The sequence below is a fragment of the Patiria miniata genome, unplaced genomic scaffold (genome assembly GCF_015706575.1).
Source record: "Patiria miniata isolate m_02_andy unplaced genomic scaffold, ASM1570657v1 HiC_scaffold_16, whole genome shotgun sequence".
Taxonomy (NCBI): Eukaryota; Metazoa; Echinodermata; class Asteroidea; order Valvatida; family Asterinidae; genus Patiria; species Patiria miniata.
The window spans coordinates 7,014,833-7,042,299 of record NW_024037054.1 but is presented as its reverse complement, the minus strand read 5'-3'; the positions used below and the strand labels follow the sequence as shown (position 1 = coordinate 7,042,299).

Genomic DNA, 27,467 nt, shown 5'->3' with positions numbered 1-27,467 from the left:
CTATTGAAAGTGTGAAAAAAAAAATTGCCTAAAAAAAAGGCCTAAATAAATCATTTATTCACGTGCATGAGACCTGCATACCTCTCCATTAACCGTTGCATTTGTGCACTGGCTCCTTAGACCTTTTGCAAAAAAAGTGACACACAGACGGACAGCATAGGATCTTTTAATATAGGATTTTAATGATACCATCAATACATGTATGTGAATATTTCACTACTATTTCATATTTTAAATCTGAAATGATTAATTTTCTTAAATACATTCCATTCATTGAGACATTTTTAAGTTCAAATAAACATAATAAATCAAAAGAATAAATAGTAGTTAATAAAATTGTATTTTAAGAGAGTAAAAATTACCGGCTCTTCTCAGAACCTTCACAAACTCACAAAAGAGATTAATTCTGCCTGGTGTTTCTGTAAACTTACATCTCTCTTTTGTGCAAAAAAAGGTGAAAAGTTTAGAAGTATATTGTCAAAAGACATCCCATCATGTTAAGATCCGGGTTATACACGCATGCTAAGTAATAAACATTTTGTTTCTTGTGACGCAACAGAACATGTGTCAGATGTCTTTAATATACACTAATCTTTAAAAGACATATGAAATGCAAGTATTTTCCAAAAGAGAGCTGTTGACTTATACATGTACATGAAGTAATAACACAACTAAGGCACTTAACAAGAATCACTCCAATAAAAATATAATAAGTTAAAGACTCAATACATGTCCTCTCCCTCCCCCACCAAAAGTGAAAGAAAAAATGATTGCCACAGATGTTTTATCAACTTCTGACTAGTGAGATCCCATTATTTAACCCCTTTGTCCCTGTCTCTGCAACAACTATGTTTTGTTTTCCCATGCAGCCTGGCTTTCATTTTGAACATTCCCCACAAATGACATTCAAAACCTTTCTTTTTTATTATCTGAGAAATTGCCAAGTAATTTGTAAAGTTGGTTACGGGCAACTGATACCATCGTCTGGAACCGGTTTCCGACATCGCAGTTTCAAGAAGAATCTCTTCTAGTACATCAAATGTTAATTGCTGATCACATTTATATATTTATACAAAAAAATATTGCACGAATACTAAGTTCTAGAGATCTATGCCTATATTACAAGCTTCTAACGCTGAATAAGTTTTAAAAACTAGAATTGACAAAATATTTGGAATCTGTAAAAACGAAATCCCCAGAGACAGAAAGGGGGACAGAGCATGTATAATTATAAGAAATACATTACCACCACACGACATCGGGCTAAACGAAGTAAAAAATAACATGCTTAACTTAAAATGACATTTTCAGAAACAAAGCACTTCAATTTCCAATTGAGATGACTTTTCCATTTGATTCTATACCTTCTAGTCTAGTTTCAAGACTCGGTCTTGTTTTCTTTCATGTCTTGCGTCCGGGTATATCGTCCGGAACGTCAAGTTGATACGCTTCTGTTTGTCATGGTACTCCTTGGGTACTTGATGCTGCAACAGGATCACAGAAGGAAAACAATATCATCATAGTGCAACGGAAGTGATTCATGGGCAAAATATAAGCCCTCTAATATCTCCAGGCACATTTTTGGAAACACAATGAACCATTTGAAAACACAATGAAACATTTGATACATTTACTTTAAGTGTAACAAGATTAAGTATAACAACCCCCCCTCCCCCCTTGGGGGTGGACATGGGCATCACCAAGAGTTTTAGCTGCCGTATAGCAACTCAACAAATCGTCAGTCTCTCGTTAGTCCGTCAGTTAGTAACAAACATTGACATTGTCTACTGCTCCTACATATTTTGACCGATTTCAACCAAACTTAGTGAAAATTATCGGTAGCCCACATGACAAAACCAGGGTAAAAGGTCATCGTGGGGTCAGTAAGGTCAAAACCTGTATTTGTTTTAATCAAAATACTACTCCTTCCAGAAGTTTCATGGCACAATCATGCATGAACACATTTGTTGGCCCGTAGCTTCCGAGATATTTTCAATGGAGCTCCTTCTTAGAATTGGGCAAAACCTTCACCTGAGGTCGTGGAAGGGCGGTGGGGGTGACAAGGGGTGGGGTGGGGAGGCAAGGGGTGGGAGGAGCCTAGGTACAGGTGGGGCTGGGGAGGAATTCCACTATTGCCCTTTTTACCTGCCAATCATCCTGTGTGTGATCAGTCATCAGCAACAGAGCACCGTGAGTCAAGGGTACCGTCAGCTTCTCACTGGTGGTGTAGTCAAACTCGTATGGGTTGATCCCCTGCACAGCGAAATAAAATGGACACAGAAGATGTTGCTGCTGTTACAATGGGAAGATGATATGCATATCTGCCTTCAGGGCACTAGCCTGTGGTATCAGCCATGGAGGAAAACTGGAAATAATCCCACAAATGGAGTGCCAAGGCTGGAGCATTGCATTTGTGGTCTGCGGGTAATTCTGCAGGTTGTGGGTTGGAGTCCAGCCCGGGGTTATAGTGCGTGTGCCCTTGAGCAAGGCGCTTTGTCTCTCATTGCTTCTCTCCACCCAGGAGTAGATGGGTACCTATGAGGGCAGTGTTGGTGACTGTGAGAGGTTGATTACGGCCAAGAGTGCCGAAATGGCTGCCTATACCAGCCGTGCATGCTCAGGAGTGTTTGCCCGTTGAAACAGGGAAAATAATAATTGTTGAGTGCTTTGATACCCTGTTGCACCGTAAAAGCGCTATACATTGTATAAATGCCTGCTATTATTATTATTATTAAATGAGTTTAATGGTCTGTGTTCAAGCCAGTCTTGACTAGCTTCAAGGTCGCCTACAGGGGCAACCAAACATGCATGTCCCTCAAGACATTATAAATAATACTACGTAAAATAAATATGGGGTGGGGGTAATCGTTCTAACTCAAAACAGAAACTGAATTGTGAATGAAGCAGTTATTGTGGTCGAGCCGAAGGCATGTAGAGGCGCCTTAGGCAGCCTCCATACAACCCATGCCCGACCACGGATCACAGCCAAAGATCAAAAGTGTTGATTTCTACGGAGGGAGGGAAACCGGAGAACCCAGAGCAAAATCCTCGAGGCAAAGGAGAGAATCAACAAACACTGCGCACACATGTCCCAAGCTGGAGCTGGGCCACGGACGAGCACATTACACATGCCACCCTAAAGTTCAAGTTTGTACAATCTGACCAACACATGCTACAAATACTGGTTTGCCAAAGACCAAAGCTTCAAATGTTGGTTTAATAAATTATAGCAAGTTATAAATAGAATTGACTTGTAATCTAGAATAAAACAAAAGAGACATCTGGCAGCCCCAGATAATATAGTTTCTATCAAAAGTCACTCACCTTGGGTGGTTTCTTGCGCATCTCAAACATCCTAGTTTCTCCGAGTGACAAGGATGCAATCTTGGGTTGCTCTCGCAGGCCATATTCATCATCGCTATGCCATGCCACTCCGTCTTTGCCGGTGCGGTACAGGTTAGCCAGCACCGAGTTGAAGGTCAGGTCATTTTTCTTTTCAATTTTTTCCTTTAATCGCAAGAGTGCAGGAGGCCACTGTATGGATTGAACAGAAACATTACCAAACGTATGAAGCAGTGATCCTGAATGTTAAATGGGGGCCTTTTCAATTATTATCAGAATTGTCTGAACAGGGCAAGATTCAAACCCCCTCCCCCCCAAAAAAAATTTCTCCCCAGGATATGCCATCAACTGATTTTATTATGAGTTTGGACCAGGGGCAATAATTTATCTCAGTTGGCACAAAGAGCCTTAGTCTGTAAACGAACAACCACAGGCATCGTGAAGGGTGCCACCTATTGACCGCTACTGTCAAAGTTCTTCGACTTTGAACAGTGCCCTTCAATGGTGTCCAGTTCCCCCCCCCCCCCCCCCCAAAAAAAAACAGGCTACCTTCCGGCACGAAGGGCCAGTCTACAAATTTGCTTTCACACCTCCCAATCAAAGCGGCCTTGCTATGCCCCCCTGGTTGAGACAATTTCTTGCAAAATCCTACCTCTTCATTAGCTTCCATCCTGACTTTAGAGTAAGCATAAGGGTGCTCCCCAAACCAGCGGACAAGGCGCGGCTCTAGATAGTCCTTCCCTAAAACAAAACAAGCATGGATTCAGTATTTATTTCGTTCAACCACAAGGACAAAGGCCACAAATCACAGATATATACATAATTGGCGAATAGGAAAATCCTTCGATATTTCACCTGAACTGAGACAAATCATAAGAAAGGGGGAAGGGGGAGGGGGCAGGATCCTGGCAAAGACTTCCACCTTAACGGCGTATTAACAAACTTGAGAAATATTTCACCGTACTAGCCCTTTGAAGACAGCAGTTGAATGTCTTGCTATCAAGGTGGATAACTTCCTCCTAAAAACTGGAATTTCATCCTTTGTAAGAATTACTCATGAGGCCTACATGTACAGTTAAACTACCTGCTCTGTTTTTGTTGACTTGTTGTTTGAACTTGATTTCCTGTTCTAGTTGGCACAGAGCCTCATCTGCTTCCTCCTGACTTAAGAAATTCTTAAACAGGACAATCCTGGAATCGAAAATACAAATTAACAAGAAAAGGGTTTTTAACACTTTATATTTCTTGCAATTTTTCAAAATTCATGTTTAACCTGAAGAAAGGCAAAAGAACAAAAGCATGGTCTTCTTTATTTGAATAAAAATCTATTTTATTTCAAAAAGAACAGGAAAGTTTTCAAGCCTCATAACTCAAAACATACTGGCTTATTTACCTAACTGAGCTTTCATGTCCTAATTGGTTGACTCTGAATTTGTCTCGCAAAGAGATTTAGACTTATCGAATTTTTATATCAGTATAAAAACAAATGCAAAACTTTCTGAAAATGTAGGCTTTGGGTGTCTCGTTTGTTGGCCCTTGTAGGCATCTGTGATTATATTCATTAATAGATTAGTTAATTCTGACCCGCAATCTATTGATCTCAGTCATCTTAAGTCAATCACAAGTCATCAAATGGACTAGAACAAATTTATGCATTCCTTTGTGAGCCGTTTTACTTGTAACTTGACTTGTTGTGGACTTGTCATCGACTCATTAATAGTTTAGTTTTACAACTTACCGTGACTTGCCCGATGGTTCTTCACTGATTATATACTCCCCATCTTCCCTGTAAAATGATTAGGAAACAAATTATCCCAAACAAACTGAACATCTAAAAAGCACCCACACATGCAAATAAAGTGCAGTTTTTGTCAGGAAACCCCTGTACAGAAACCCCTTAAAAAAAATGCCGTCAATGGACCCTTCTACATGTACCTGTCGATCAGTGTGTATTGACCAATCAGATCACGAATGTTGGTCAGGTGACCACAGTGGCCTAGTTACACTTGATCACAAGCACTGGGATATGTACACAAACCAACGGTGGGTGAGGTTTATGGCCAATTCCAAAAAGATAGGAACATATACATGGATAAAAATAACAATTCTTACTCTATCATTTTAGGTTTTGTTTCTTCTGGGACGCTGACTTGTTCTTCAGGTGCAGGTGGGATGTATTTGTAACCTTGATGCATCAGATCATGTGGCTGGCCGAAGTAGCCCTGATGAGGGGTGACAGTGTGCTCCGGATATGGCATATCTTGGGACTGTTCCTGCTTAGGCGGACCACCAGCACTTTTGAATTCTGGGGCATAAGGGTTCAAGCCAGGGGGATATTCCTGTGCTTGAGGGTTGGGATCGCTTGGGGGCTCTTGGGTGGGGTCAGGGCCTAAGTTGCATTGCAGTGTAGGATGGTAGCCCCTCCCTCTAAAATTGGGCTGGCCCCGCCCTCTAGCCTGCACTCGCCCTCTTGGCTGATGAGCATCTGCTGCCCAGCCTCCTTGGATCCGTGACTTCTGACGATTTCCGCCGCCTCTGCTTTGCTATGAAGATCAAATAACAAACAAACAGTTAATGGTTCTTGAAATGAACGGCATACTGTAAGAAAGACAATTAAGTTATTTCAAGTTCAAGGAGGTATCCATGCTCACGTGCATTCCTGTCAGGTGAAGATGCTAGTACAGGTTTGTAAACATTCAGTTGAATAGTTTTTGCAAGTGAGCAAAATTGCGAGTTCAGCTACTTTTCTCCGTTGTGACCCCTCTCATCCAAAACTAAAAAAAGAAAATATCTGGGACGTACAGCATACTTTGATGTAATTAAATGTGTTTCCGAGGGTTTCCACACTGATGCAAGGACACGAAGGCAGAAACTTACCGTTCTACCATTTTGAGATGATGGGTAAGGTGCTCTACGAGCCTCCTGTGGATGAGCTGCCATGACTTCTTCAGCAGCAGCTGCTCTTAAATTAAGTCTTCAATCTTGCATGGAGAAAAAAATCAGGGTTATTGCACTTATTTTGAAAAGGTTAAACTAAAATTATGTTTACACCAGTACAGTTTAGCTTGATTGTTAAAATGTATCAAATTGATAATAATAATACAAATGCATATGTTTTTGATTTGGGATTTCGCTGCTTATATTATTTCATACATTATTGTAATCAACTACCCTACCAACTAAATACTCTGGGCTGAGTCTGAGTAGCCATGGAGCTACGTCATGTACTATATAGCTCCATGGTATTACAACAGAATATGTAATGTAGGCCTAGCATTGCCTAGCCTGCTAAGTGGATAGAGCTGTGATTAGACAACTGTCATAAGCAGTACAGGGTGAGTAAAAAACAACGAAACCCAAATGTCGCGACTATTCTTTTAGCATTGTTTAGTGAAGTTCTGCATGTGGCACTTTCAGAATCTAGGAAGTAGGATATCAACGCCCAATTTATAAGGCTTTCTCTTTAACTAGTCATGTACTTTCTAAGTTATGGAATTTTAAACACAACAACCGTTTTACCCTAGAACTATTGAGGGGGTAGCTCATTCAGTGATTTTATGAATTTCAATTAGGCAACATATTGAACATGCCGAGAACATTGTTTTCCTCCCTGCACACATGCCCTGATGCCATTTGAACATGTTGAATGTACATGTAAACATACACAAGTTGTGGTACACTAGCCCAGGTGGACTCCCTTTCCTCCCTACGAGCTACGTAAGTAACGCCGTTACTTACGTAGGGAATGCAACCTGGGCTAACCTGTACACGTACATGACGTAGCCTGCCTACAAAAATGAAATTGAAGATCATCTTTTGAGTTTACTTACTTCTCTTTCAATGCTCCTTTTGTGCAAAATCGATGCTAAGCTGATCACTGCAGCTTGGTGGACTGTAAAATGCTATTGCTAAAAATAAATGTATCGCGATTGCTCATCATCACGTTGTAATTTTCCGGGAATTCCCCGATTCAAAAGTACACGACACGTCGCAATACGCTTTTGAGCGAAAGAATTCCCAAAAGAATTAGAACAACGTACGTGTACGAAACTACAGCGCCCTCTTTTGACAGTGTGAGAAATAAGTGAATGATAATTATCGATTCTTCCTCCATATTTTGACAGAAGATACACAGAAAAAAACGAGTAAGTAAAAACATGGAGATATAAAAAAAAACCTCCATCATGTCCATGGGCAAATCACAGCAAAGTTTACATGATACTAACGCTGCTGGTCAAGGCCACGTCCGGGCCTGATGAGTGGGTCATGTGGGTGCGCCATTCCACTTTCCAGTGGCTTGTGAATTGTGTCAACAGTGGTCAAGGCTGTAGCCAATGACGCGGTAGTGTCTAACCATTTAATATTCCATGATGATGTACACTTTTCCCTCATGCATGCAATTGGCCGTTACGGTCAGTTAATTCTTAATTGTGAGGCAGGCATCCATGGCCGGCAGGGCCGGGGAAGCAGGGGCACGGGGCCGGCATGGCCGGGGGGGGAGGGGGACACGCCCCTCATAAAAAAAATTGTCGCCCACTTCGAAAAGGAAATTTGTTAGTCCTAACTGTTATCAAACTTGTGACCATGGTAAACGAGTTTTTAACAGAAATTGGGGGCCATGCACCCCCTTGCGTAGTTGATATAGGCCTAGTAAACATGGTATATAAAGTGACCCCCCCCCCCAACAATGAGAATCCAAACCCTGGCATACATGCAGCTAGAGTGAGGGTATGTTGGGGGGGGGGGGGGGGTGGGGGGCGGCTGTAGTGGCAATGCCAAGCTGATACTGATATGTGATAGCCGTGCCAAACTTGGAAAACAAAATTGTGACTAAATTCCACTTTTGAGTGTCACTTTCAATCTTGATAACTTTTTGTCTATTTTTTTCTTAAAGCCAAAGAAACTAGGTGGCCCTCATGAAATGCATTCTGCAAGTTTTTACATGTACTCGGTAAATTTGTCAGCTGCACCGAGTTTTGAACATGAAATTTGGCCCCTGATCATCCGATCACATCTGCTTAATTTAAGAATTTACAAGCAAATTTTTACTCCTGTTTTTCTTTGTTTGTTTAACAGTGTCAAACTACAGGCTGCTGTACTTCAACATCAAAGGTTTGTTATAAATACAGTGACTTCAAACATTTCCCTGCTGTTCATTAAAAAAAGGAAAGATTTTATTTTACTACAGTCAACATCTAGATTTGAATCGCGCATACAAAAAAACCCTGATTCATAATTCAATTTAGAGGGTATCACTTCCGCTTTTCCGCCATATGGCATAGCGTTGACAACATTTGTGAGGTGAACACGCTATCGCAGTCTAAAGCTACATTTTGTACTTTTCCAAGCATTGGCTTAACCTCGCATTTGACCTGAGATCACATAAAATTGTGTCCGCCTATATATACACATTTGCGTCTGCCTATATACACAGGGCAGTTCAGTATAAATACCTCTGCCAATGAATGGGCTAAACCTCGCCCATAGTGTAGACCAGATGAAAGAACTTGCATTAAATGGCCACTTTGAATAGAATTGTGTGCACTCTGGAACCAGCTCTACTAGACTTAACTGACTGGAGTTGTGCCCCCGATTACTGGGGGAAATTAGTTCAATTTGATGACAAAAAATTTGCTAAAACTTGCAAATAGTGTTTCTTTGTTTCGGTTAAATTCCTTTCAGGCAAGGGTCAGCTGATCCGGCTGTTTCTGCATGACCATGGGATTGAATTCACTGATGATACCGTTCCCGATGACGGCTGGGCCGCGATCAAACCAACCTTGGTGAGAAGGGTTCTATGTCACACTGGAGCACACTTGAATATTGTATCTGTTTGCTTTAGTTTCAGCTGCCAGTGTTGAGCAGGGACATATCTTGTTCATTTTTTACTGTGTTTTATTGACCAAGTGAACAGATTAAGAATGCGAACATTTGAACAAAGAAATTGACTTGAGCTGGGCTTGACCCTGCGACCCTAGGAACCGTTGCAGTGGTCTTACCAACTTGCTAAGAGCACAGAATGGTTCCGTAGGTCGCAGGTTGAAGCCCAGCTCCAGTCAATTTCTTTGTTCGACTTTTCAATTGTTATAATTCACCTAGTCAGTTTCCCTTTTGTGGTTCATTTGAAAATTGATCATGTGATTCTTGAGGAGAAAAACCTGATTTCATACTTTTTATCCAAGTATTATTTTGAGGTTTTTTTTTTTTTTTTTTTTAGCCATTTGGCCAGGTGCCTGCATTCTGGGATGGTGATTTCTCAATGGTTCAAACAGCTGCCATTATGCGCTTCCTGAGTCGCAAACATGGTAGGTGTTGGTGCAGACCCATCCAGATGTAAGGCAATATTGCTGTCATTGGCAAGGGATCCTACAATGTGCTGGGGAATTGTACAAAGAAAGAAAGAAACAAACCAACAACCCAAACAAACAAACAAACAAACAAACAACCCAACAAATGATATTAATTTGGAATATTTTAGCCTATAGTCTGTTATCCCGTGCGCAGATTGTCAATAATTACAAATGTATGTTATTAAGGGTTCAGAGTATTGTACTTTAACCCTATCTCACATCATTGGATCGTCCTTCGCACTCCAGATTGCTCAATGAATCAGTTCAGCATATCACAACTGCTAACTCTGACTCAAACAAACCCTGATAGCCTTGAAGACCTAGGTTGCTACATACAGTATCAACAAAGCTTAATAGATATTGGCCCATATTTGATTTTTTTTTTCATTAAGTATGCTTAGATTAATTTGTTACACAGGGAGGTTTTTCCCCTTAATCCAGGATATGCCTGTGTCCCTCAACATTATCGTTTACCAAGTTATACTTTGTACATTGAGATAATATATTCACAAAACTACTTTGAGTGTTTGTACAAGACATCTTCAGTATTGCATATAACCTTGCTATATTTCTGTTTTCTGGATTTGACGTGATTTTTTTGTCTTTCTTTGTTATTCAAGGAGCCTATGGAACCAATGACACAGAAAAAGCTCAGATTGATATGGCCTATGATGGTGTAGAAGACTTCTATGTTCGCTACATCCGTTTCATCTACGATGATTTTGTAAGTTATTGGCAAAAAATACATAGTTGTAATCGATTAGCAAATCACAAATCAACAGGGCACAAGTAACATGGGATGAACATCCGAAAGGATTGCCTTTGCCGTCACGGTTCATTTGAATAGCTTGTGACTTGACTTGGCTCTGGATGACTTGTCATGGACTTATACTTGTGATGTTAAACTTTTATCATTTTGTTATCTTATTTGCAGGCAGCTGGAAAAGACAAATACTTGGCAGAGACAGTTCCCGAGTCGGTTCTCCCAACCTTACAGGTAACTTATATGAACTAATCTGTATCCACGCTCAGGTACACACAGTCCTGTTTTACTATACTCTCGAGGACAATGCTTTGTCTTTTCCTTTGTCCCTGTGATATAACACTCTCCCATAGACTAAGCACACAAACGCACGACCGAGGACCGATTTCAACAAAAGATGAACTCTCGAGGACAACAAAGAATCTGTTGTTCTCCCTCTGTCTGTCTGTCCTCGGGGTGTATATAGTTCACGTACACATGTACACAATCTGCATGACACTGTGGGCTGTGTAATTCAGTTGAATCTGTCGAGTTCACTCTGTGTATTTTGGCACAAGAAACAAGTGTGCACACGTGTAATATGTCAGCAACACACCACCATCTTCAGTCAGTGCACCCAGATTGAGTCCAATTCACTCAAAAGTTTGACTTTTTTTGGTCTGACCAAAGACCTAAAACAGAGAACAAAATGTTTCCAATGTTATACTTGAGTTTGAAGAAATTTGCAACCAAGGGGTTAATAAGTAGTCAAGAAAGCCGATTTTGTTTGTTTGTTTATGAATTGTCTTCTTTTGTTTTGGTAGAAATTGCTTATGAGGAACAAGAATGGTGAAGGTTTTCTTGTTGGAGACAAGGTATGTGCTGCACAGTATTTAAACAATCTCTCTGCTTTGAGTTTTGATAAAATATAATCGCCAACTGCTGATGAAACACAATTACAAGCCAAATCCCAAGTCAGGTAGCAAAATGACGTGATGCAAAAGAATGTCATCATCATAGTTCATTTCAGTGGCTTTTGCTTGAGACATGACTTGTGATGTCAGTTGTCTTGTCAATCACAAACCATTGACAGGTTAAAATCACAAGTCATCACAAGTTAAAACACATGTCATCACAAGTTCAAATCACAAGTAATCACAAGTTCAAATCACACAGAGTCCCAAGTTCAAATCACACATCATCACAAGTCACGTCATAAGTGTCAGGGGATGAACAATGACAAAAGAGTGTCTTTGTTATGGGTCATTTGAATAGCTTGTGTTATAATGTGAGATGAATCGGGATTCACTTGTGACGACACAACTACAAGTTTATGTGGAGGGCTGTGTCTGGCGCATTGAACTCATGGTCTGTGGGGAAACCTGCAGGTTGTAGGTTCGAATCCAGCCTGGGATTATGGTACATGTGTCCTTGGGCAAAGCACTTTTCACTCATTGCTTCTCCCCTACGTGTGAGCCTTGTGAGGGCAGAGATGGTTATTGTGATTTGATTTGAGCTGCTTTGCGCCTAAATGACAGCATCGAGCTGTATACTCCCCAGGGAGCTGAGATTGTCTTTGGAATGTTTCATTAGCCCAATAAGCAGGGTAATAATGATGTAGCGCCTTGAGTACCAATACTGTTGGATATGAGCGTATTATAAAAACATATTGTTTTTATTTGATTTGTTTTCTCTGCAGATTTCCTTCGCCGATTACCACCTGTTCCAGTTCCTGGATGCTCTGATGGACCTGTCTGCATTAGCTTGTCTTGAGGCTTTCCCAGTCTTGAAGGCCTACTACGAGCGCATCAAGGCTCGACCCAACATCAGCAAGTTCCTCGCTAGTGACCTGAACCAGAAGCGCACATTCAATGGGGCAGGACATTAAATGTGCTGTCAACGGGTGTCATGTGAAACTTGGACCCTTGTAAAATATGGTCTCTTTTACCTTATATGGCATTTAGCACGCACACAAGACTTGTTACTGTCCTAATTATGTTCACTAAGGCTGCGTAAACAATGGGTCCCTATTTTATAGAGTTCAAGTTTTACACTATACACCAGGTTTCAGGTGATTCAATGATTTTTTTCTAAAGGAAATCGACAAATCGTTTAATAGGCCACAATTAAAAATCAATCATGATTCCTTTTATGACAGTCATCTACACACTGTCTTATGATTTTTAAATGCTTTTAGAATGCTTATGTAGTGAGCAGTAATACTCAGTGTTTAATAATACCAGCGATTTCATAAAACCCAAAGACAAGTATTTTTAAGTAATATTTTACTGTTTCGAAATTATGTCAGTGGAAAGCAAAATGAACTGATCATTGCTGAAGTCTGTTATAGACTTCAGCAAACTGAAATGAATTATGAAATGAGTTATCATTTTATGAGGTTAAAATGTTGCTGCAATGCTAAAACAGATTATTATTAAACAAAAGATAATAATCATTACAAATGTGAATCAGCGCATAAAATGTAGCACATTAATAGCAATCAGAATTAATAAATAGCTAGGAGGATTATATCGTCAATCACTGTATAAATATTGTGACCTATTTCTGGCTTTTTTTCTGCTGCTGGCCGCGTAGCGGTGTTAACATAAAAATGAATATTGTTTTTCTAACAGAATCATGTTTGTCTAATATAGACTCTTAACCTCATTGAAATTTTTTTGCAATACTCTCAAAACAGCCAATAGTTTTACATTGAAGTTAAAAGCTGTCTATTTTGTTTTATACGCACATTTTTCTTTAAGCAAAAGCTGAAATTGTTTTCCGCAAATCACTGGTTAATTTGTTTATTTTTACTGTAATTCTTTAATGCATGTTTATTGCAACTGTTCTATCTTTGTGTTCACAGTGCATCAAAAATAGTTCCAAAATGAAATCATCTTCATGAACTTTGTGGCATTAAAGTGACGAAAACAAGTCAAAATTCAATAGGAAAGTACTATAGCCAACTAACATATTTACATATAAGTCTTAATTTCATCGGCTCTGCGTTTTGTCGCTTTTAAAATGCTTATGTAGTGAGCAGCATTACTAATGGTTTATAGTACAAGTGGTATTCATGAAAACCTAAGACAATAATTAATTAATATCCTACTATAAAAAGTCTATTTCGAAAGAATGTCACTAGAAAGTCTGTTTATAGAGATAAGAGCAAAAATATTCAAAGAATTTAAATATATTAAAACAAAAATGAAACGAATTATCATTCCGTGAGTTTAAAAATACTGCCGTAACACTTAAGCAGAACATTATATTACAAAATGTGAATCGGCCAATTATTATTTACAGCAAAGTGTAACATTAACAGGAATAACAGCAGTCACAAGTATTACGACAATGATTTGTGTAAGCATTTTCGTCAGTCACTATGGCGGCCTTCTAGCCGTTTCTGCTCTTGCAAACTCAGTATTTTACAGCATTATGTTTATGTTTATACTCCAACCTTCTTTGAAAAATATCGAAATATGCTTCAAAAGCATAAGGCGTTCGATTTGTTTTACATGCATGTTATCTTTAGGCCAAAGCTAATAAATAAATGTCATGTGATTCAACTTGCTGATTTTTCTCAACAGATTGATGATTTTCACCAGTCGCTGATTCATTTGTTCATTTTTAATGTAATTAATACATCTGTTTCATCATTTTTGTCCTTTAAACTCAAATAACTACATCATGTTGCATCAAAAATAGATGCAAATTATTATCTTCCAAATCGTTTTTCACATTAAAGTCACGAAAAACAACTCAAAATTTAATAGCCAACGCAAATTATCCATATTCGTCACTCTATCCCTATTAACGCTAATCGTCCTGATGAATTTTCCCCAAAATATCCGCTATGCGCTATCCTGCCGTGCCGTGCGCGTATTTTCGCGAAATGCAAGCCATCATCCATGAATGACGGTATTTACAAAATGCTTTGCTAGATTGAAGTAAAATTTCTGCAGATATAATACGTGCATTATAGTAGGTATATACGTGCTTTTTCAAAATTTCGATTTTCTTTTCCGACCGAAATTTAAAGGAATATAATGTCCTGTAACAAATAAAACTGCTTGTATGCATTTGCAGGCCTTTTTACAATTTTTAAAATGGTTGTTTATAATAGCGCGCTTCGGTGCAGAAAGTTTTCAGCGAAATTCTATAAATATTCATATCTAGTTACATTTCAGCTATATACATGTATATGTTATTTTTTTAATCACGTGTTTTGTATTCAAGGTCCCACCTGACCTCGTATTTACATTGGGGATTTTTTTTTTTTCATTTTGCTTTGGAAGTTGAGAAACTTGTTCTATATAATCGCCTTTTCAGATTTCACTCCTTTACACTGAATCCGCTTAAAATGATCCAAAGAAATAGGCTACACGATGTCGTTTTATGATATAAAACAGGGACGTTTAACTGAGTTATTAAGTTGTGCTTGACGGTAAAAAGGAAATCGCTAATTTAAAATTGCATTAAGAAATATTTCGATAGACATAGGGCCTACATAACCAATTGCTTATTCTTTTAAAAGTGCAACCATAATGGTGCAGTCCAACGTGAATCATACATTTTGGAAGTTGTTTTGTTTTCTGCTATATATAATTCTCACAGAAAATATTTTTATCTGTTTTGATCTCAATTTTGTAACCAGTTACTTTTCTCCGTAGATACACACACCTTTCTTGCCTACATGAAACTGTGGTGAATCTACATCATGCCTTGTTGCGCTGTTGAGCTGACATAACTTCTCTCCGTAACCACGATGAACGACATTGAACGACCGACATCCGGGATCTTGGGAGCACAGCCAGGCGCAGTGGTCGAGACTGCTGATTGGATACTCCGACAACACGTGGCCAATCAGACACGCGGAGAGGAGGCGCCAAGAACGCAACAGACGGCTGTTAACTGCCACTCGGCGCTTGCATACAGCGACGAGCCGGTAGTACGGGCAATAGTCGTCACCCCACTGTCCGGAATATCGTATCATATGAGCGCAATCTTGCCGCTGAAGGTCATCATCAGGTTGCCCCCCTTGCCAATTCCTATACCAACGATTCTCGTCGCAGAGCCATTTTCCTTCTTCCTCCAGATCGTTACAGGCGATCCATGCGTGTTGAGGGCCGATGAGACCGCTGACGAACGCGTTCTCCTCAGCTGAACGCGGTGCAGCCAGTTTACCGCCCAATTGTCGGCATCTGTCGGCCGAGTCATACCAATTGAGACTGTATGTAGTTATCGCAAAGCACGATTCGCCCCAGTTCTGCCAACCAGGGGGGCAAATGCCACCCGAAGTGTCACCACAGCTGAGGCAACTTGCTCTCCCCACGAACACTGCGAGTACTAGTCCCACGAGAAATGTACAGCCGGCCATCATTCAAGCAAAGTGTTACTGTAAAATCCTAGAATGGTTCTTTTTATGATGCCAGAAACAAGTCTTTGGAATTTGTTATACAGAATGTATAACCGATGCCACACAGTTAGACTTGTTTATTTGTTTATTTGTTTGTTTGTGTGAAGGTTTACAGCACTGCATATTTCCTCGCGGAGCTACTGATGGTATTTGGCATAATGATTTGATTTTTACATCTATCACGATATTATCCACGATCGAACAAAGGTCCATTATCTTTCACTGTGCCAAGTTCTGTATTCCAAATTTCCAACTGCGCATGTTTTACATCAAGAATTTGACGATGTGGTATCGTTCAAATACATTCAAGAAATGTGATGTGGCGGCAGTGGTACATGGTAACCGATTCTGCCAGGTATTGATACGCGCAAGCGCAGTTGGGATATCTTGTTGATAGAAAGGTAGCAATTTTGAAATCGGGACAATGATTTGTCATGCAACCTTCAGTTACAGTTTGTTCCGTTTATTGGCCTGGCAAGCGCCGCATTATGCCTGAGTAGGCCTCAATAATAGCCAGCATACAAGCTTGAAAAATAGTATGACTACATTGCAGCACAGGCCTAATTTGCTTTTTATTAAAATGTTTCGGTCATCGAAGATAATTGCCTGAAACAATTGAGGTTGATAGCTTTGATTATTACTATTAGTAGACAGTCTGGAGTGTAATTGGTACGGAAACGTTCGCATTATTACGTCTACAGTGTGAGTCAAAAAAAGCGTCGGGACTTCTGTTTTAGTGAAGTTCTGCATGTAGCACTTCCAAAATCTAGGATATAAAAGCCCAAATTCAGAAGCTTTCTTTTAGTACAAGAATCATTCAAATCACTTATGCACTTTTAAAGTTAGGGAGTTTTAAACACAACCACCGTTTTAAAGTTCTGTCCACAGATCACAAAAAAGTGGGTGTGCGTTCTTTCAGCAAAACAAAACAATTCACATACATCCCTATGTGATTTGTTTTCGTTTTGCCGAAGAGCACTTACCTTCAGTTGCCGTGGACAGAACTATAAAACGGTGGTTTGTGTTTAAAATTCCGTAACTTCAAAAGCACATAAGTGATTTGAATGATTTTTGTACTAACAGAAAGCTTATGAATTTGGCTTTCATATGCTAGATTTTGGAAGTGCTACATGCAGAACTTCACTAAAACAATGGTCCCGACATTTGGGTTTCGTGGTTTTTTTTACTCACCCTGTATACTGCAGGCGTCGCAAGACAATTGGGCGCTAGGCAGGCGTCGCCTCTTTTGAAGGAAGCAAACTGTAAGATGCTTTAAGCTCCTAAAAGTTTTGACCTTAAAGCTGCATTCCACATGCCCTTTTCGAGTTTCATCCCGAAAAAAAATGTATTCTTTTTCTTATTTGCATTTTTTTTAGCAATACAAAAGATTCACTTTTGAATGAGACATCGATCGAAAAAAAATCGGCCCACGTTTAGTCTTGATTAACAGACTACTGAAAACATGCGCCCATCGTTCTAGCTTTGAGATTGGTATGATGAGAGGTAAAGGAAATTAATTTTAAAAAAGTAGTTATTCAGCGAAATTTCAGTCAAGTTAATATATCCCAGTATGTCCTATCTGTGAAGAAGAGAAAAATCTAAAATTTATGGAAACAGTATACTTAGAGAATAAATATTTCCCCATTAATTAATACTTATGATGTTTACCGTCAATGTTTTTTGAAGATGTATGCCGTGTGTAATTTGATGGTTTTGCGACTATTGGTAAAAAAATGGATGCCACTTAATTTTGGTTGCGCGTACGGACCTTGCATTTGATTATTAATCAATCAGAACAAAAAGTAACAAACATTTCACACAAAATAAAATGTAGCGCAATGAATGTGACCTTCACGACAAGTCTTTTTTTAATTTTATGAAGTTCTATACAGTGCCTGTACATTTTGTGAAAAACAGATCGATGATCATTGTTAAGGTTTATTGAGGTGCATCATCAGAAATTTACTTCGAGGCAAGGTTGAGATGGCAAAGGGCTCATGCAATGTAATTGCTATCCTTGAAATTGCACATTTGTGTCGCATTGAACGTCGTCACGGTGTTCAATTTTCGTCTGCCATTTTGAAGGGTATTTTAGTGACGCAACTTATTAAGTCGCGGCCGCGAAATAAATAATTCGCGGCCGCGAGTTGGGAGTCGTGGCCCGAGTAAATAACCCCCAAGTCAAAGAGATACGCACACGTTCTCAAAGAGAGGCTAGCTACCATGAATGAGAGAGCCACATGCTATGAAAGCGAGGCCGGCTGCCATGAAAGAGAAACGCACCTCTGTGAAAGAGAAAGACGTACCTGGCCCTAATATTATACTGATTAACTGGTTGCGTACAGTAAATCAGGAATATGGGAGGTGCACTTTAATTACCCCAGCCCGTTAAGCGAATTGTTTTTTCCCCAAACAAGAGTCGACAATATCAAAAGAGGGCGCTCTCTTTGTGTTATACATATTCATGATGTCCAGGGCTTTAGAGAATAAACGATATAACAGAGAATAATGCTGTTTAAGTCACCGACGATTGGCAGCTGATTTATTGGAAATATAGTCCTGACTTCTAATCAGGTGATCCGCCGTCGAACCCCATTGAGCGTTTTTCACTTCTCAGTTTACCTTTAAAATAAAGTGAGGAAGGAACATTTCTCACAAAACGTAAAGCTATCTTGGGTTTGTGTGTTTGTGTTGTATACATGTATGTAGCATATAATGAATTAATCAGAAGATGGGAAACGTATGTCGTTTGGGGAGAAAAATCGAAGCCCGGAAGGTCTACACCCATTTCATTTACATGTTCACAGCCTGCTCAAATGATAAACACAATAATACAGTTAGTGGGCGTGTGGAGCCCACGTTCATTTTTGTTTTGGTACACTCTTTGAAACTCTCAGGAACACGTTATGGATATCTCAACAAGTTCAGAGCCGCGACTGGACCCTTCCTGACCATTCTGTGGGCGGGGCCACTGGATGTGGGGGGGGGGCTTCACGCGCAAAACTTGACGATTCAGAAATTTTTTCTTCGCATTTGGACAGCTCACCAAAGTACTAAATCACAAGAATAAAAAAAATCAACAATTATGCCTCTTTTGGGGGTGGGGCCACATTTTATATAAGTGGGGGCAAATGACGTAACAGAAAAACTAGCTATATAGGCCCTAACAGGCAATCTTGGTGTGTTTTTGCTTATCCCGTGTAGTGAACGGGGGTGGACAGAATTGTTCCCGTTTAGCTGGTATGTCATTGTTTTTAGTTTTAAACTAAAAGTATTTTTTTTAAAGCAAATTTGCGACTGAAATCAAGCCTAATACTAATATTCAGGCCCTCAAATCAGCACCCTGACTCTACGTGTTGTATGAAAGGCACGTACAAAACGTACACGTGTACTGCATGTACATGTACATGTACATGCGCGTGGTGCGTAAAAACTAAGTACATGTACATGTACACATGCATCAGTAGTATAAGTTACATAGGACATGTAAGAAGCCGACTAGCTAGCGCATCGTCATTTGGTGATCTGTTCAAAACCCACAAAAGGCTAAAAAGTAAGATGTTTTCTCTTGGATGTGTACGTGCATGTGTTTGTCGTAAAAAGGGGGAGAAATAAATGAAGATCATGTGCATTCAGAAAGGCGTTAACTTGTAACTTTTCATGTAACTTAGTTGTTGTAGCATGGAGCTATAGCTCCATGGTTGTAGGCGTGGCATTTACAGCGCATTCATTATGGAGGCAGTGTGTCCATGATAGAGCAGCACCGGCACCGGCGTGAAGTCAAACTGGATGATGATGCCTAGCGGCGATATCCAGTCAAGTTTCTGAGATTCTGAGAGCAAGGACATGAATAGCTATTGCACAGCTAGGACATGAAGGAACTTGCATTATCTATAAATGTTGGGCCTGGCAAGCGGGGGGGGGGGGGGGGGGGGGGGGGGGGGGACTATGTAAGCCATGTACGTACGTAATTAGGCACCATCATAAACTTAAGCATGTCTCCTTTTCGTATAATTTTGATCGCCACGATAACACTCGGCTTTACTGTTTTGTCTCATGCGCAGTGTCAAAGTGCAGAGTGCTGTATTTCAACATAAAAGGTACGCTACAACTAGTACAAGTACAAGGATTGAATTCCTTTTTCATTTTTACCATGATTGCAGCCTTGTTTGAGGTGTTTGTTGTTGTTCATGTTGTTCCACCGGGATACACATGAGACCCAGTAGACCGCTGGTGTAGTCATTGTTATTCTAATTAAAATAATGTTGACAATGAAAGGAACTACTGATCTACACATCCCCTATACTATCCTGACTATAGTGCTTCCTGATCAAACTGTAAAAAAAATATCAGTTTAAACACAAGCAGTGGTCACACAGGAAATTTATCAGCTATATTTTACATGATTTTTTGCAAATTATAGCTGCTGACCAAAAATCTGTTTTTTAGATGTAATTTTAGCACATTATTCCCTTTTAAATTATGTGCGAAGATTATAAAAATTAGATTAATGTCAGGGTCTGTGTTTAGACATGATTAACTTTCTTGTGTATTTTTGACACCCCACCCCTACCCGTTGCCTATTTAGGCAAGGCCCAGCTGATCAGATTGCTGCTACATGACCAAGGCATCACTTTCACTGATGATGTCGTCGACAAGAAAGATTGGCCAGCTATGAAACCTACCCTGAATTTGGTGAGAACCCCTAGTCTTGCTATTTTGCCGTCATTTCAAGACGATAAAGACAAAATCTGTGCATACAACTTACAAGGTTTACCATTTCCATTTTTGTTTCTTTTCAGCTATTTGGCCAGATGCCAGCATTCTGGGAGGGTGATTTCCATCTGGTTCAGACTGGGGCCATTCTACGATACCTGAGTCGTAAACATGGTTAGGATTCCATCCAGCTACTCAATTTATTATGAAAAAATCATCAAAAAATTCCACATTATATATCCTCTTTATGTTCCTGCAGGGAAATAGACTCACATGAAAACACTAAAGCCCTTTTCACACTAGAGCCTCTTAACCTGGGTTGAGCTTTACCCTGTGCAAACCCAGTGCTACCCTGGGTAGAGTTTATTTATTTTTCAACCCCTCGTTCCACCCCGCATATTTCACAAAATTCGTTTCATGCAAACCAAGCTTATTTCGCTCGGTTAGTGCTGTCTTGTACGCAGGAGAGAGTTTCAACCCGGTTTGAAAATCTCACCCCTGGTCTGGAGCAGGGTTGAGTTCAGCCTTGGGTGAAATCACGAACCATTTGTCCGTGGTGAAATCAGTCTCAGGGTTGACACAGGGTTGGCAAGTGTGAAACGCAGCATGTTTTCAACCCTGCGTCAACCCCAAGATTTGTCTCTAAAACTAGGCCTGAATTATTAGGTTTGTGCACATTGAGAAGAAAATGGATGTACGCACATGAACTAGTGTGTCACACTGTTTCCAGGTTTGTTTGACTCGTCTTGGATCTTTTCCTGCAGATACATATGGATCCAATGACACTGAAGCATCATTGATTGACATGGCATATGACGGAGTGGAGGATTTATACCAACGTTACATCCGCATGGTGTATGGTGCTGACTTTGTAAGTTGAATTCAATTTGCAAGATCATTTCTACTTGGCATAATTTCCACTCCGATGTTTATACAGTCGAGTCTCGTTATAACAAACTCGTTCGGACCTAGCCAAATTGTTTGTTATATCGGAATTTTGTGTTAAGAGGAACATCTGTCCCATTCATTGTGCACATAAATGCACATTCGGGACCAAGGCTTTATGTTTGTTATAACCAGAATTTTGTATTAACAGAGTTTGTACTAACGAGAGTCGACTGTAGATGTTTAGTGGAGCGCTGTGGTCCAATGGTTACGGTGTTCGACTCACGTGCCATGGTACGTGGGTTTGAACCCTCACGGGTAACATGGTGTTTGTGTTCTTTGGCAAGACACTTTACTACAATTGCCTCTCTCAACCGAGGTGTATAAATGGGTACCTGTGAAGGTGGAGACTGGAATGCGCTGATCTCGAGCTGCTGCAGGGGCTGGTCTCCTGACCTGAAGTACAGGGGTAATAATTGTGAAGCCCTTTGATAGCATAATGTGCTATATAAGCATATTATTATTATTAGACGAATTCAAAGGGCTGGCCTAATTTCACTGACTAAATCACAATTGACTGACTGATCTGCTAGCTAACTGACTGACTGACTCCCCGACTGACTGAGTCACTCGGTGTAAACAACGTCGTTGGGACCAATTGGGACCTTCTGGTCCAGGTGGACTAGGCAAGCCCAATCTTGTTAAAATCTCACACAATTTTTATTTGAAGTATCACCTTACATGCTGAAGGCAAGAATTGCAAACCCCCCCCCCCCAAATGGCTGTAATGGTGACACACCCATCCAAGGGTGCAGCGTATTCTGTACGCTATTATACTTCCCATTATAACCTTGAACATTCAAGAAACCTACACATAAACAATTTAAAAAGAAACCCTTTTAATACAGAAAGGTTATTTTGTTATTGTATTTTTTGTTTTCACAGGAAAATGGAAAAGCCAAATTTCTGGCCGAGACACTTCCTGATCTGATCCTTCCAACTTTACAGGTAAGTTCATGGTCATCGGCAAGGCCGGCTGTGCTCTTATCAATGTTTGAAATGCCCACTGGCAGATTTGTTATAACTATGGTCAATATGGCCTGACTGTGTCCAATTGGAGCACATTGATATATTTTGTACTGTCAACTAAAAAAACAAACCAAAAAAAAAAAAAAAACCAATCAAACAAATGTAAAGTTTAGTTTATCAAATAATGCAGTGAATTAATTTGACAGTGTCCTCATTTTCTCTTCCAGAAACTTCTGAAGACAAACAAGAACGGTGAAGGTTTTCTTGTTGGGGACAAGGTATGTAATGATGTTTCCCCTGAAGTTTAGTTGTTCATGTTACATGTGGAGTTTTCAACACATATTACTTTTTTTGGAAATATTCTTAATTCATGATTTTTGGTGTTTTTTCTATCAGATTTGGTGACTTTTTCCCAGAGAAATTACATTAACCTATATTTTTTCACGAATCTACAGTTTACTGTTGATTCGTAGCTTATCTATAGTAGATTCATAATGAATGTACACCTAACTGTAGAATATTTTAAGAATGCAGTTGTTATTGTGAATATCCTCTGCAAACAATTCCATGTATAAACGGCAGTTAATCGATTTTTTAAAGTTACAGTCCATTTTAAAATGATAAGAAATATACTCAAAAATAAAAAAAACAATTTGGGGGTTTTTTTTCGAAAGAATTTGACATAGAACCGACTGTTAAAAAGTCTACTATTTGAGATCTTTTATTATTTAGCACAAAATGTTGTGTTTGGATTTTTAATTTGCAGCGCTGACATTTTTAATTTAATGCATTACATTATAATGTACAGTGGTGATTACAAATTTTAACCTAAAGTGCAGTTTAAAATATTCTACTTTATTTTATTACCTGTTCTCGTTATTTTTATTTTGTCTTATTTTTTTATCTTCCTATTTATCTTCTGTACATGTATTTTTATGCTTACATTTTAAATGGAGTTTTATTTTTTGTCTATAAATTTGCATGATACAAAATTTAGTGGCTATCCCTCAATTTAAGTTTAGTACACATCTATTCTTAACCCATTTAGTTTTATCATTATTTCGTCTGTCATTAAATTACTGGCCTGTGCAAAAAAAGACCATTATCAAAATGACTATCATAACCAGAGAATGGACGAATAACTAAAGAAATCAAATGAAACTTACCCAATCAATACGTCTCGGCATATATTCCAAAGTAATGTATTTTCCAAACGAAATGATTTCCTGTGGTGAATGAGATGGTCATATTCCGATGTGTACTCCATGTGGCTCTCGATGGGCAATGGGCAGTGACATGTTGTTCCATATGGTTCCATAAATCAAAGAGATCTATGCTCAAATGTCGCTAGCCAACTTGTTCTTGTGGTTGGTGTTAAAACTCCTCAGATCAATCCCGTAAAAGACAGCATCAAAGCATATTCCAGTATAATCCCATAGCTGTAACATACAAGCATAGAAAACTCCATTTGGCTTTGGGAGTTATAGAAGACAGTGTGTTCGCACTAAACACCAGTGAATATGAGTGTGGCTTTCCATAAGAACAAATTTACTGCGCAATTAATGGAACAAAAGATGTGCACCCATCCGACGGGTTAACAATAGCATCTTGTTATAATGCCAGCACAGGGCCAGGCAAAAATGTATAGATTGTACGAATCTACACCTACGCCCACATTTTTGTGGCGAACCAGAGATCTTATTTCCATAAACTATTGTTGTCTTAAGAAATGGGTTAAGTCATCATATGCAGCGCGATATGAGACAGAGGGAACGCCCTCCTTTGTGTTGGTCATTGTGTGACCAGAATCTCAGGAATTCAAGTTGGGATATCTAGGGGGTGTTAGGTAACAATAGTTTAGGGTTTGCATAGGGTATAGGGGGATCTCGGATCGTGCTGGATAATCCCTTGATTTCATTTTCAATTTAAGCAGTTAAATTCCAATTTTTATCATTGGAATTAAGTTTTAGAAATACAGTTTGAACACTGATAAAGCATGAATGCATTCTGCTTAGCTCTTACAGCATTAATGTAACACCTGTTAATAATTGTCAACAATACCTGCCATCAGATAATGATAAATTGACAGGTGTCAAGACCACAAACCATTAATTGAAACCATTCTCCAGATTACACAATCGTTTACTTTGCAGACCAAAAAGGCCATTTGTCGCGAACAAGCTTCCCCAGGAACACAGCCCAATAAATAATTAGTCATAAACACTCTCCATAATTCCAGACTCCAGAAATATTTTTGTGCTTCTTCCAAGTTTTATTTTTGTTTTTATTTTTGTGATTTTATTTCCTCTGCAGATTTCCTTTGCGGACTACCACCTGTTCCAGTTCCTGGATGCTCTGATGGACCTGTCTGCATCAGCTTGTCTTGAGGCTTTCCCAGTCTTGAAGGCTTACTACGAACGCATCAAGGCTCGACCCAACATCAGCAAGTTCCTCGCGAGTGACCTGAACCAGAAGCGCACATTCAACAATGCAGGTCATTAGTCCACTTGCAAATGGTTGGTAGAAGCATTGATACTTAACTCCAAATAGTATGATTTATTTTGATTGGAAGACTTTTTTTCAAAACAGGGTCAAAAATAATATAAAAAGCAAGAAACGCTGAAAAATCAGTGAGATTTCAAAATCTGTAATGTGCCAAGTACGAAGGTCTTCTAATCTTTTGATCAAAGGATTAACTAGTTAATTTTTTTTTGAGACAGATATTATAAGACATTTCACCGCGTATTCGAAGGAGTTTTTCAGAGAGGTGTTAAGGAATAACTTTTTTCCTTCATTATTTAACACAATACTTGACAACGTTCTACCTTCAGGGTTTTATAAAACAAAAACATATTGCATAATATTGAATATTTAATTGCATGTGACTTATGACACAAAATCCTAACATCTTTATTGTGAACACATATTCGATTGTTGAATTTCGTTATTTTCTTTAGTATTCAATGAGTTTGTACGATTGGAAAAGCTATTTTTTTCCCTGATATTTTATCGTCTCAAACTATGAGTGCGTGGGGCTCCTAATGATCGGCGTTGGCATGAAGGGCTTGCCTCATAAATCTATTTTGAACGATAAAATAAGATAATTTTGATAAACAGATTGTAAATCCAAAGTAATCTTTGGTGATTGTATTATTGCAGCTGACTTAAATTTAGTATATCAGTATTACGATAATGAAATCAGTAGCTTATTCAATTCTCATTCAGATCAGTATTTGTTTAGGAGAGAGATCTTACTGTGTACCTATTCAGTTAGACACTTCGATTAAAGAGCAATGATTACGAATGAGTATCTAAGAAATAAAATAAACTCATGGTTAAAACAATGAATGCTCATTTTGCTTTCTTTGTGGATCTTTAAATTGAATTTGGTCTCTCCCTTAAACATTGATATTAAAATCCTGTGTGAGCAACATTCAGGTTACTTTCGATGGGCGGCCAATCAAGTTGACGTAATTTTCATCCCTGCCGCGCTCGCCAACAGATTTTCGCAAAATAAATGTACGCTCTCGGTATTTTATTGAATTACTTCCTTAGGCTTTCACGGATTCTCAGATTCTACTATCCGGTATTTCAATATTTTCGTGGCGTTCACAAAAAAAATGGGTATTGTTTTTGTTGTGACAAAATGCTCAACCTAAGACTGTCCACTGAAATTCATCCTCGGTAAACTATTACCAAGTCAATCTGTGGGTTTTTAATAAAAAGCTAATTCCGCTAGCCGATCGAAATCCTCTATTCAGAAGGCCTTACCTAAACACGACTGACATAAGTCGATACTTCCATCTTCGACACCGAAGGCCTGTGATTGATTTTCTCAAGAGCAACATATTTTTTTGGAAAAACAATGTGACATTTAAAGGCTTTTCCAGCCATATCCGTCACGGCGCTTGTTCTGAGAAGATGAGGCCGGTGCCTTTGGTGAAAAGAATGGTTGTAGTTGCCACTTGGTGGATAGCTCTTACCTTTGTGATTTCTGTGACATCAGCAGGTAAGAATATTCCTACTGACTCTTGTCTTGTAAATGTCTGTGAGAACTACAATAATGTGAATTTATAAAGCGCTCGTATCCACCATCACAGATGCTCACGACGCTACATAATACAATAGTCCCTCTACTGGTCAAATGAAGTTAAGCATTCAGAAGACAATGCGGCTCGATGTTTTCACTTCGGCGGCGCAAATAGTCAGTTGGTTTATGGTAAACAAAAAATCATGTCCTATAATATGCAATTTCAGGTAAAACACCTTTTGAAAATTTAAGGCTCTTAATTGAACACTGTAAAATTAAAACCACTTGATGCCATTCCCCCCCCCCCCTGTTTTCGGTGTATTGTTTTTGAGCCAAAAGAAGAATGTGATAATGAATATCCATTTCCTATAATTTTCTCTTAGCATTTTCAGTACATACATGGACTCGTAAAGTGAAAGCTTTATCTGTTTCTGTCTAAATCTTTGGAAAAATATATATAATACTCCTTATGCGCCATTGGTGAAAGTAAACTCCCAATCTTATATCAAACAATACCCTCAGCTTAACAAAATGTCCACCAAAATACGATGGATTTAAAACGTTTCCTGTTATAGACGGGATTACTTCCAGAACAAATTTTAAAAACGAATACACCGTGCTACGAGAACCTTTGTAAACTCGCAGCTTATCAAGATGTGTGCTTTTGTGGTGGCTAGCATAATCGCTGTCACAGAATGAAGAAAAGTATGCAAAAGATGACTCTGAGTTAATATGATAAATGGTAGGTATTAAAGCAATGTTTTGTACATTTTGTTTTTACAACACCGCATAAAAGTCAGTGGTGCACCCGGGAGGAGGTATTTTTTTTTTTTTTAGTCCCACGATTTGACCTTGGTGATATGTATGTGGCCTATTTTCGAGTAGTTTAATAGGGGGGTATAAGTGGTGCCACCAACGTAAAAATAGTGCACCTCCCTCCAAAGAAAAACCCAA

The 27,467-nt window shown here is 39.1% G+C and overlaps 4 protein-coding genes across 8 annotated transcripts; 2 read left to right on the top strand and 2 right to left on the bottom strand.

Annotated features, from left to right (window-relative positions):
• Nucleotides 1–161: 161 nt before the first annotated feature.
• Nucleotides 162–24,024, bottom strand: LOC119722810 (alpha-ketoglutarate-dependent dioxygenase alkB homolog 3-like). Of its 3 annotated transcripts, none has more exons than XM_038193164.1 (9): nucleotides 23,650–24,024; nucleotides 6,220–6,323; nucleotides 5,455–5,885; nucleotides 5,081–5,128; nucleotides 4,427–4,533; nucleotides 3,995–4,083; nucleotides 3,325–3,534; nucleotides 2,146–2,253; nucleotides 162–1,484 (listed from the first exon to the last, which is right to left on the bottom strand). In XM_038193164.1, the coding sequence occupies exons 2-9, from the start codon at nucleotides 6,280–6,282 to the stop codon at nucleotides 1,368–1,370; spliced, it is 1,173 nt and encodes a 390-aa protein (XP_038049092.1). In that variant the 5' UTR covers nucleotides 6,283–6,323; nucleotides 23,650–24,024; the 3' UTR covers nucleotides 162–1,367. The 3 variants fall into 3 exon arrangements, with proteins under 3 accessions (XP_038049092.1, XP_038049093.1, XP_038049091.1); XM_038193165.1 differs by lacking the exon at nucleotides 23,650–24,024 and adding an exon at nucleotides 7,569–7,659; XM_038193163.1 differs by lacking the exon at nucleotides 23,650–24,024 and adding an exon at nucleotides 7,173–7,310.
• LOC119722814 (glutathione S-transferase-like) lies at nucleotides 7,393–25,827 on the top strand. 2 transcript variants are annotated; one of them, XM_038193171.1, is made up of 9 exons: nucleotides 7,393–7,487; nucleotides 8,419–8,454; nucleotides 9,025–9,125; nucleotides 9,560–9,647; nucleotides 10,313–10,416; nucleotides 10,627–10,689; nucleotides 11,259–11,309; nucleotides 12,134–12,300; nucleotides 24,964–25,827. In XM_038193171.1, coding segments are annotated over exons 1-9 (633 nt in total). In that variant the 5' UTR covers nucleotides 7,393–7,486; the 3' UTR covers nucleotides 24,986–25,827. The 2 variants fall into 2 exon arrangements, with proteins under 2 accessions (XP_038049099.1, XP_038049098.1); XM_038193170.1 differs by lacking the exon at nucleotides 24,964–25,827 and having other exon boundaries at nucleotides 12,134–14,003.
• Nucleotides 14,523–16,304, bottom strand: LOC119722813 (perlucin-like protein). Its single transcript, XM_038193169.1, has one exon. It carries the CDS (start codon nucleotides 15,815–15,817, stop codon nucleotides 15,092–15,094), a length of 726 nt encoding a protein of 241 aa, XP_038049097.1. The 5' UTR covers nucleotides 15,818–16,304; the 3' UTR covers nucleotides 14,523–15,091.
• LOC119722812 (glutathione S-transferase-like) lies at nucleotides 19,303–25,827 on the top strand. 2 transcript variants are annotated; one of them, XM_038193166.1, is made up of 8 exons: nucleotides 19,303–19,406; nucleotides 19,918–19,953; nucleotides 20,442–20,548; nucleotides 20,656–20,743; nucleotides 21,334–21,440; nucleotides 22,400–22,462; nucleotides 22,711–22,761; nucleotides 24,797–25,827. In XM_038193166.1, coding segments are annotated over exons 1-8 (642 nt in total). In that variant the 5' UTR covers nucleotides 19,303–19,405; the 3' UTR covers nucleotides 24,986–25,827. The 2 variants fall into 2 exon arrangements, with proteins under 2 accessions (XP_038049094.1, XP_038049095.1); XM_038193167.1 differs by lacking the exon at nucleotides 19,303–19,406 and adding an exon at nucleotides 19,418–19,429.
• Nucleotides 25,828–27,467: the final 1,640 nt, after the last annotated feature.

Excerpts from the sequence above, each read along its gene's own strand:
- LOC119722810 (XM_038193164.1), bottom strand. The coding sequence starts at position 6,282 with ATGGCAGCTCATCCACAGGAGGCTCGTAGAGCACCTTACCCATCATCT. Across the intron at positions 5,886-6,219 it reads CATCTCAAAATGGTAGAACG|CAAAGCAGAGGCGGCGGAAA; the intron begins GTAAGTTTCTGC and ends TGATCTTCATAG. Across the intron at positions 1,485-2,145 it reads ACACACAGGATGATTGGCAG|CATCAAGTACCCAAGGAGTA; the intron begins GTAAAAAGGGCA and ends ATCCTGTTGCAG.
- LOC119722814 (XM_038193171.1), top strand. Across the intron at positions 9,126-9,559 it reads CCGCGATCAAACCAACCTTG|CCATTTGGCCAGGTGCCTGC; the intron begins GTGAGAAGGGTT and ends TTTTTTTTTTAG. Across the intron at positions 11,310-12,133 it reads GTTTTCTTGTTGGAGACAAG|ATTTCCTTCGCCGATTACCA; the intron begins GTATGTGCTGCA and ends TTTTCTCTGCAG.
- LOC119722813 (XM_038193169.1), bottom strand. The coding sequence starts at position 15,817 with ATGATGGCCGGCTGTACATTTCTCGTGGGACTAGTACTCGCAGTGTTC.
- LOC119722812 (XM_038193167.1), top strand. Across the intron at positions 20,549-20,655 it reads TGAAACCTACCCTGAATTTG|CTATTTGGCCAGATGCCAGC; the intron begins GTGAGAACCCCT and ends GTTTCTTTTCAG. Across the intron at positions 21,441-22,399 it reads TGGTGTATGGTGCTGACTTT|GAAAATGGAAAAGCCAAATT; the intron begins GTAAGTTGAATT and ends TTGTTTTCACAG.